The sequence below is a fragment of the Corticium candelabrum genome, chromosome 9 (assembly GCF_963422355.1).
Source record: "Corticium candelabrum chromosome 9, ooCorCand1.1, whole genome shotgun sequence".
In the NCBI taxonomy this organism is placed as follows: Eukaryota; Metazoa; Porifera; class Homoscleromorpha; order Homosclerophorida; family Plakinidae; genus Corticium; species Corticium candelabrum.
In genome coordinates, this window is record NC_085093.1 from 4422831 (window position 1) to 4433861 (window position 11031).

Consider the following 11031-nt stretch of genomic DNA (forward strand, 5'->3'; position numbering starts at 1 on the left):
ATCACTTGCTTTCTTGTCTTAGTTTGTGGTGACGTGGTTGAAGCAAATGCAAATGACTTCAACAGATTGACAGCAATTAGAGATGACCACGTGAAATGAGTGAGAGCAAAGTAGTGGAGCATAAATCCCAGAAATGTGCACAGCAATTTGCTCTCGACCCGTTCGGATCCCACCAACACCATCAGAAAGGTAACGCCGAGAGCGAGAACGTAACCCATCGTACATATTCCTGGTAAAGTTCTTAGCTCGCCGAACAGGCAGTACGTCACAAAGACTAGGAAACAGCACAGACCGGTGATAGCGCATGCAACAGCAGACAGAACGATAGGCAGCGTTTTGTAATCCCACACCTTACGAGATGTGGAGTAATTATGAGAGAAAACATTACAGCGAAACACACTCTCGTTGATGTGAACGAATTCTCCAACCTTGAGATAGACATCAGTCACGTTGTCGTGAATTCTCCCGTCGTTCAACACGGAGAACTCTGTTTCCCTCAAAGCGACGACTATCTGACAAGACAGATTAACCGCTGCATTGCAGACTATAGTCTGGTCAACGCGCACTACATAACAATAAGTCGTCGTGTTGTCGACGTCCTCCAACGAGCTTTCTCGTACACTTGCACTTCCCATATCAACCGAATCACCGGAATATTTACTTAGCTCTTGCAAATCTATGATTGGAGTGCGTTGCACAACGAAGTAAACGTGTCTACAACTCTTATTCTGAGGCACATAGACGTTGTTATCAAAACAACTAACATTAAGCACCAAAGTCTTCTGAAACTGAGTTACACGAGGCTTTTCTATTGAAACAATGCTCGATAGTGGCATATTTTGTCTTAGGTTGTCGTCATTCATTGGTTGACCTAGATAGTCCTTCGGTACTAAATCATGTGAAAATCTATTCTCTGATAATGGAATTCCTACTCGACAATTCCAGTTTACGTCTGACATCGTCGACTCTGTCTTATCTAAATTGTTGCAAACGGCACAATAACGATTCTTCGTTCGAACACGAGCTGTCCCGCTCAGTATGTACCGAAACTCAAACTGTCTTTGATAACATTTCTGTCGAATGCAATCGCCATTTACTGACGATCTCTCCCCTTGTACACGCGAAGGACAGAGATCAACGACTAACCAACAGTCCCAAGCTGTCTGAGCCTTATCACCGGCTAGACTTAAACTAAACTTAATGCTACAACGAGCCACATATGTTCGTACATCGCCGATCTTCCAACTGTCATGAGACATAACATGCTTAGATGCTGTAGAGACGCCATTCGTCAGCATTGTCGTACCAATTTAGTAGTAATGGAAAGTCACGTGCACTGACCTGCTTTGCCGTGGCAGACCGAGCAGGCCAATCGAACGTTAGTGTCGTCGACAACAGGAAGTGGAGACACAAGAGAAATTCGAGCATCGGAGCTTCCTTCTTGCGAACAAAAACGAAATTCTTCTAGAAAGTCTGCACTAGCACTATTGCTCACAAACGTCGTCGACGACTGCACTTTGAGTAGCAGGTAGTCACGGTGTCGACAGTTTCGGACTGACTCGGTAAATACGAACAAGCTTGATTTGTCGATTGGTAAGTCTTCGTCGTCGACATCTAAAGCTTCATACGAATCAGTACCGTGAGGGCTGTTCTTTGCTCGATACCCTTTCCCGTCTGAACTCGGCATCCTTGCTTGTAGCTCTTTGTTGATGAGGAAAATCCTCGGGTATCGACGTTCGAATGCGACGTGGGAACTGCTCGTGCGGTCGAGGCGAGCGGCATGGACGTGAACAGAAGCAGCCACTTGAACGAGAGCTCGTAAGCAAGAAGGTAGAGAAAGAGTGAGACCACATCGTTGACGGAGATTTAGTATTCAAGTCGACGTGACGTCTGGAAACGTCAAAGTCTCGAGTGATCACTGATCGTACACGCTCTGTAATATATAGACTACTGTATAAGCAAGCGATTTCCGGCAAACCGTAAAATATATTTCCAGATTCAAAGGACGCATCAATTAGAGAAAGAGGAAAATATAATTAGTCACACAATGCTGGGACGAGAGTGGCTAACAAAGGAGAGCTAGCTTTGGTATCAAGTGGCATAACAAGCATTAGAGGCCATCAGAATACCATTGGGATACCATTGGGCAGTTCAAAATTCAATAAGCGGAACGGTAGCACAACATAAAAAAGAAGCTAATGCTATACAGTACTCTAGTTACAGGCGGCGACCATGCAGATATTGTCAAATCGGTTCCTTACTACTACTACTACCATCATTTTCACTGCCATCACCCTTAACTGTCACCGTCACTGTTACTGTGGCGTGTATGACGAATCTGACAAGGGTGTCTTCAATCGTTAGAGGATGTCGATCCTAATTGTATACTAAGAGGCCATCAGATGTTGGTTGAACTTTGTCGTATGTCAAAGTGGCAGCACCGAGTTAAGTTATTGGAACTTGTCTCTATACAATTGGCTTCCCTCCACACATTGTGAAACAATCAGATAACAATTACTTATCGCGTTCACTAAATGTTTACATGTGTGAACACGCTTTCTTTACAAACCTACAACCTTTCTTGTCTCAAAGAGTGCCTGCTTATTTAGTACCGCACGTGAATTGCAAAGAAGATTTACGGGGAAGTAATTAATGAGGCAAGGTTACGCCACGTGTGATTGTATATTATCATAGAGCTGCCGCGTTTGTTACATGTTACGCCAATTAACTCAAAATAGTTCCATTTTGTATATCTCGATCAACACAATAGATTGTACACAAAGAAGCTTTACTTGATGGTTGGAATGCAGTGATGATTTCAATGTGTTTGGATCTTCAAGAGCATAGTACACGAAGCACCTGATTAGAAAATCTGATCATGTACTTTAGTCTCACTCTTTTAGTAAACCATATGGAACTGACTGTTACCTTTGCAAGTAAAACATTAGATAACGTAATATACTGATATCTACTGACATGCTGTTTCTAGATCATCGCTTGTATAGATATGCCCAGAGGTCCGCAGACAAATTGCTGATCTTTGAATTTGAAAGAACAGACATTACAATTTATGGAGAGGAAACAAAAATGTGAAGCGTGAGCTCGAGAGCAACGACTTGCGCGTGCTTGACATGCACGTGTCACCGAGTTACCTACAACAATGTAACAGCATGCGCACTTCCGCGAAGCCACCTGAACGATCCTTGTGCATGCCTATCCTGAATGAACTCAATTATGCGTTTCCTAGAAACACCGACAGTGCGACAGCAAACCTGTTTATCCGTGCAGTTACACTAGTAAGGAGCAGTCGATCTAACTATGGGCTTGTAATCATAACGATTAGCTAAAGAATCTTAACGACAGGCGTGATGCTCTAGTCTGCACTTTGTCCATTGACATCTTCAAACTATAAAGACTTGATTTAGCCTGTGGCTTTATCAATGCTCTTGAATGGCTCATTGCCAACGATGTCCTCAACAGTCTCAATAATCAATAATCAATCTATATCCGTGCTATATGGTACAGCATCAATAGTAACTGATTCATCTATTTCGGTGCCATGTGGCAATAGTAACTAATTCATTTATATTCGTGCTATCTGGCACGTAGCACGGATATAATCGAATTTGTTACTATTGAGGCTATAGAGTTCATCGTTGGCCATGAGCCATTCAAGAGCATTGATAAAGTTACCCGTTAAAGCAATTAGTTACTTCCTCGTTACAAAGGCTGCCAACTCTCACACATTTCGCATGAATCTCACCTATTTAGTGTCTCACCACGTAAACCCCAGTCTCACGCTTATTGTTGCAACCTGCACACTACTAACAGATCATCTATCCAATCACAATACAATATAATTGTATGACACGTAATGTATGTAAAAGGGTAAGCGATGCCGTAATGACAGAGTTTCTAGTTTCGTCGTCCCTTGCTCGGAAACGGCGGTTGCATCTCAATAATAACTACAAGCTTCCTTGTGTGGATTTTTGTATTGAGACGTGCAATGCCCAGATTAATGTCATGCACAGCACATGCCGTAGCTTGTGCCAGTCATTATTCTTGTATACGAGCAGGCCAATTCAAAGTTTTATGTTATCAACGTTGCTTATTGAAAATCGAATAGAAACGCTCGCTACTAAACCGCCTTCCCTACAACAAGATTCTCACGCTGTGCGTACGTGACGTCCAAAACAATTTGCAAATTGAGCAGAACATGATCATGAGCACTACAGTCAGTTCACTCTGTAAATGTGAACAAGCATAGAGATAAAATGGCTGGTGAAGGTGCGAAGTCGTAACGTTGAGGAACTTTATCTTGATTGTTATACTGTAACTACTGTTGTATGATAAAGCTTCGCTATCGTTTGTACTGACCGATCTATGTTGATTTCTCTTGAGGTAGAATGTTGCCCATTTGTGAGCATCTTAATTGTGAAGATGACGTGGCGTGACCTTGCGCAATAAGAGAGAGAAAACAACGTGAACAGCAGCGACAAATGGAGCAAGTTGGACAGTGTTGTTTGAGATGAACTCAATTGATATATCACAGTGTTTATTGTAAGAAGAAACATGTCAGGACCAAGACAATCGAAATGTTTGTTTATATTAACAAAAGCAGTTGGCAAAAGTCTAATTCAAAAATACTAACATTAGCTGACATAGAAACAGGAAAATCTGTACAAGAAATACATTCCTTGCAGAACCAGCGTAACGATCAGATTCTACGCAAAACGACAATCAATTTTCAAACAATAATTGGGTTAATTGCTAGTCTAAAATGCAGTTTCCAGCGCGAGATGTCGCCATACAGATTCGTTAATTCAACTTAAACATACCAAAATACGAGTATGGCCAATACATGGAGTAAGTATATCCATTTCCATATACGTCAACGCTATCTCCTTTCTTTAACCTTCGAATAATACCGCTGTATTTTGTTCGTAATCCACCGTTCATTTGGTAATACATGTACATCACTCTTCCACCATTTACGCGCAAGGATGGATACGCATAACCGCTGGACTTGTTGACGTACAGTTGTATGTAAATATAGTAAAGACCATCAGATGGAACTGTAAGAGCTCCGTTGCTGTAAGTGATACCGCCCACCAAAAAGGACGGACTGCTCGTCGACCAGTACGTTATTACACCTAGAAACACGTACATAGCACTCGCATCAGAACTCCAACACAATATCACTATTAATAACAAAAGCGGTAAAAACATGCTTTCACCTGAAATAGTGTGGCTTGCACTTGATGATCCTCTAATATAAGCAGCAACCGGCATTTTGCTTTCCACCCACTAAAGTATAATTATGGACAAACATGTTAGTGCTAATATAGTTACCTTTAGCTAACACAGATATATAGCTCAACCGGTAAATTGCAAGTCTATTTTAGTAAAGCATAACCACACCATTAATTTATTTTGGCATGTAATTTAATGACCAATTTGCATTTGTGTCCTGTTACTAAGCTTATACTTATCCAACTTGTCGTTTACGTTTAAGGTCATGCATGAGTTAAACGCACACATACAAATTGCTATATTGCTGGTTGTTTAGAAAACATTGTTATCACAGTCTTTTCATCGAGCAGTTATCGTGAACTTGTTATTCATAAAAGAGGCAAGGATACATTGCCACTGCAGACATCCTGTAACTGCAAAGATTTCCTGCCCAAAAATAGGCCGTTTCCCCATCAACATTGAAACCATGTACAAGCTGCACTGAAGGAGTTCGTCTACTTGCAAGATTTTGGAAAAATGTTTATTTTAGTGAAGTAGCAAAGAAACTACTTTCTTATTGACTGTTGTCTGCTCTTTGTTTATTGTTGTTTATACATTGCTGCCTCAAAGCGCAAGCCGTGAATGACTCAGTCAAATCATAGTGAGAGAAAATATTTAGTCTGCCCGTTTACCTAATTTCTTCGATGATTCGTAAATTCTGGTTTAGCAAATCAGTTTATTGAAATTAGTTACATCGCTTTTCGTACGTCCTACTGGTTTAAAACAATTGTTGTGCAATAAATTCCACTGACATTAGTGAAGATGTCTGCAGCAGCAGCTTTAGAGCTCCCACTATACCTACATCCGGTCTAGTACACTTTATCAGCCGTTGTCTTTTCGTTTATTTGAAATAACAGAAGAGAGACGTGACCGTTGATCAGATAGTACATTTCGTTACCTGTTGTTTCCACTGTTCCAGTCCTTGTACCTATAACACAATACGATCCCATCATGACTTGGAAAGAGACGTTACTTTTCATCCATGGTGTACCCTTTGTAAAAGTCCCTTGACCGGGTTAAAATAGCGATTTAAGACATCTTCACTCATCTAGCCAAAAGCAAACATTATCATGACATTAGAAATTCAGCTCAATTTCAAACCTCTGGTCCAGCGATGCCCTGCGGTCCCGCCTCTCCCTTAGCTCCGGGCAATCCAATGGCTCCCTAATAATAAAGACAAATAATAAGATCAGTAAGTCCAATATTTATTCTTTTCTATTGTGTAACGCACTTTTACTCCTTTCGGCCCATGTGGACCTTGCGTACCAACAGGACCTGCAGATCCCTTCATACATTACAGAAATTAGTTGTAGCTTCATAAGAATTTCTATCGTGAAATCATACTGGAACGCCATCCAGTCCCTCTATGCCCCTCGGACCTGTTGGACCTCTATCTCCCTAAAACAGCACGAGCGTAAATTATTAAACCTTGATCAAGATAGCATATGTTTGTTAAGTTTTTTCGCCTAATTCAGTTTACCGATAATTTATGTCCAAATGTATCAAAACATGAAAAACAATAATCTTTCAATATCATCGCTAAAAATTCTTGTAATTTTTGAGCAAATTGTCAATCGTAAGATTATATTTCAGTAACCGCTGTACTATTATCTTGTGGGGTGTTCAACTCAGAATTCTAAGTCAGACAAACTTTTTGTGCAATGAAATATTTCGATATACTAAATCTGTAGTTGTTGCTACTTTTCAAGCATTACCTAAAGCGAACAATCATTCAATTCCAACAAATTCAGTATTTAGCGACTGCAGTATTCAAAATGGTCAAGAGTAGATGTAGTTGCATAGTTGCAAACTATAATTGTCTTCATGTACATACAGGCACATGCATTTTGTTAGTGTTAATCGTAAAGATTGTTCTTTAAGGCCGTTGGTTAAGAAAGTTGAGTGTTAGCAACCATTAGAAATATGTCAATTTAGTTAGTATATCATATGTAGGTTTTGATGAATGATTGCAGTAATGCATGTAGATATTAACAAATGCCAAACACAACATCATATTAACGTTATTAGCTTAAGATCTTCGGTTAGCAGAAGTCTTGCTTTCGTGAACCAGTCCACAAGCCTGTTTAATCTTTAGAGTGTGTTTTAGACAATTGTACATACTTTCTGACCAGGTAGTCCAGTTTCTCCTCTAGCACCTCTAGGCCCAGAAGAACCCTGAAAAGAAGAATTAGATAAATACTCTGTTTTCCAAATCTACGAGTTCGTCTTACTACTTGTCCAGTCTTTCCAGGTAAACCTTGTGGGCCAGGTGGACCTGCTGGACCGATTACTCCCACCGCTCCCTGCACAACAATTAGTAGTAGTTAGTAAATGGGTAGCAACAATTTGTAACATAAATTATTATTTATTAGTTTGTCAATTAGCTTATTTTAGATGACCATCATACTGTTGATCCAGTTTTTCCAGGAGGACCTTGTGGACCCGGTGGACCTGGAGGACCGGTTAAGCCTGGAAGACCCTGTAAATACACAGAGAAAGTAGATAATGCTAGATGGCTGCTTTCAATAATTTACTGACTTGTTTGCCTGTGGAACCAACTGCACCCTCGTCTCCTTTCTCACCCTTTTGCAAAGGCAAATAGAATTACATTTAGGATAAATTTATGGCCTTTCTAAAAGTTCTTCATTGCTCGTTTCTTTGTTGTTCATATGTCTGTTTAAGTGTGTGTTTATTTGCTTGCATGTGTTATATGTATGTTGCTGGGCGTGTGCCTGCGTGCATGTGTTGTAATTTTATTTTCTATCTGTATTTCTTTGTTTGTTTTTTACCTAACTAACTCATTAATTAATTAATATGGATTAAAATTTGTATCCAGACGTTTGCTTAACATGAGTAACATCAAATGTTTTCGCTTTATAACTCTTGAAGGGAGTATGCTCCTTCAGACTACACTAGCCATAAAATATAAATAAACTCCAACAGGTAATGTGTAACGCTAAAGTTTTTGTCAAACTAGAAATACCGCATAAAAACTTGTCTTCGAAATAAATAAAGCAAAAATATATGTATGTACTTCAACAAAGTAAATGACGATTTGATATCTATTATACCAACCTTTGCTCCAGTACCACCTAATCCACCTGGGGGACCTTGAGAACCGGCATGACCCTAAGGGTTAGATAAAGATTATTTGTATGTAAATAGAATATATTTATTATTGACGATAAGTATGTATTTTTAAATATTGTTGTGTTTTGCCAATCATAATTTTTATCACTGCTATGCATTTGTGCTGTCCAAAGCGTATTAGTTCTACATGCGAACAATAGTCTTAAGTCTTATGGCAGGATTGCTTAAAGCAAGCGGATACCATGCAGTATTGTGTAGGTGTGAAATTACAGCAAACTAACAATTATTGTGTAGGTAACGTGAGATGAAAGATAAATTTATAATAATAATATATTTCATTTTGTACCAATATGGACTGCTCTCTCACAAACGAGAGAATGCTCACGGTACACTGACAAGATTTGGACTTACAAATACCAAAATAGATAGACAATTAACTATACTGACTGGAGAAGAAATCGATCATCGATTCTTATTCAAAATGGTCTCGTCCTTCTAGATATAGACTAGGAGTAAGCAGCCGTCATTGTTGGGAAATACAAATGGATACGAAAAGTGTATTGTGTGGATACCGTTATAACCACTCTACCTGGTATAACACAACACTACTCAAAAACCGGCTCTTAATTAAGAGTGACCAGTCAAAAGCCTCATTGTCTTCTACACGTGTCCCGGATAACTAATATATACATCAAGCTATTTACACGTAAATGTATTACACTACAATAGCATACTATACAGTATCGACCGATTTACTACAGCGCGAAAGGAGACCCGGTAGAAGCCAGAAGCCAGCAACCGATTACTCACCGCTTCTTTATAGCTGAACTATTTCTTTACCGCGCAGATTGTCTGTACAGTACTGTATCCCGTATTAGGCAATCAAACAATCGCTTACCCAAAAATAATTATGGGCGTCTTTGCTCATCTATTTTTGTTTGGTCTAATTGAGTAACTTTATGTATATAATTATACAGTAGCGAGATGGTATACGTTGGTAATTAAATATTTCTTGACATAATTGATATCAACTACTAGGTAATAACTCTATTGTAACCCAAAGAAAATGTATATATGTAGATTTATTTGCATACAATAGCGTGCGAGTTAATACTAACTTAATATTAAGCAATTTAGTGTTAGTCTCAAACAAATCAATATTACTTTTGATTAGATTAATATTGATTTTGATTAAATTAATATTGATTTTAATCCACATATTTTTCATCTCTACTAACGCCAGATCAAAATAAGTAAGTCTAAGGGACAACTTTCTCTTACATATAGATTACAACTTTTCATATGTTTGCATAGCTCATCCCAGCCTCACGTGAGCCTGGCAGTGTCCGGTTCCCGTATGACATTGTCAGCGTCCTGTGAAAGTGTCACACGGAAACCGGACACTACCAGGCTCACGTGAGGCTGGTGGACTAGGCTATGTTTGTATGCAGTCAAGGACCGATGATAGCGTTGTTCATAATGTTCAACTTAGTCTCGGACTTTGCGTCAAAGTTTCCCGCCAAATTAATTAAGCTAGCGTATTCGGCACTTCTAGAGTAGAGCGCGCGCGCGCGCGCGCACACACACACACACACACACACACACACACACACACACACACACACACGCGCGCGCGCGCACACACACACACACACACACACACACACACGCACACACACACACACACGCACACACACACACACGCACACACACACACACACACACACGCAACGCACACTTACACCACATAATCGATCGGTATACCTACAGACCACACCCCTACACCTATCACTAACAAAACACAAAAATAAGCATCACATACAGTCACACACATGCACACACTCATTCACACACACACGTACGCACGCATGGATACACGCTGCTAGATAAATATAGGCATAGAAATATAGCAATAATTTGCCGTAGTCTAGTCAAGGAAACGATATATTCTATGTGATCAGCAAACTTACTCGAATTCCCGGTGGACCCGGCACGCCAGGAACCCCCTGCATCAAAATTTCCGTACATGAATAGTCGTATCACTGACAAAGACTTGTCTGCTAACTGACCGGTTCTCCCTTCATGCCTGGACATACTGTAGCTTCAGCGCTCGAGTCTCCGTTGCACCAAACGATAGAGAGAATAAGAGCAAATAGAAAACAAGATAACTTCCACATATCAGTGTTTCACGTCGGATAAACGCAATAGCGCGCAGCGAGCTGCCTGATAAAATGACAAGTGACGAAGCAGATGCGAATATATAGTGTACGCGAGCATGTTTCCCAAAAGTAACTCCCTCGCCTAGACCCACGCTTCGTCACTTCTCGTGCACGTCGCCGTTGCACGGGAATGTTGTTGGGAATGAATGACATCATGTTCTAAATGCGTATACGTGGGCTCTCTTGCTTGCGTGCGCGTCTAGTAAGTTGAAGTTGCAGTAGCAGGTCTACCTAATTAATCAATAATAGGGGGTTCCCCTCCCATGGCAATACACGTGATAACAATTTATTAAACTGGACATTTAGAACATATCTAGACTCTTAAAATGCCAATGAAATTACTATTGCTAAGATATTTAGTCTATTCATGAAGCTGGATCATGACTAATATTCTGTGTTTATACGTACATAACAATACTTGACTAAATGT

General features: G+C 40.0%; 1 protein-coding gene across 1 annotated transcript; it reads right to left on the bottom strand.

Annotated features, from left to right (window-relative positions):
* Positions 1–4818: 4818 nt before the first annotated feature.
* LOC134184656 (collagen alpha-2(I) chain-like) lies at positions 4819–10551 on the bottom strand. Its single transcript, XM_062652402.1, has 14 exons — positions 10452–10551; positions 10353–10388; positions 8368–8421; positions 7831–7875; positions 7700–7771; positions 7527–7595; positions 7414–7467; positions 6637–6690; positions 6524–6577; positions 6394–6456; positions 6284–6340; positions 6191–6220; positions 5238–5307; positions 4819–5153 (listed from the first exon to the last, which is right to left on the bottom strand). Exons 1-14 carry the CDS (start codon positions 10464–10466, stop codon positions 4819–4821), a joined length of 1008 nt encoding a protein of 335 aa, XP_062508386.1. The 5' UTR covers positions 10467–10551.
* Between the last annotated feature and the right edge of the window lie 480 nt (positions 10552–11031).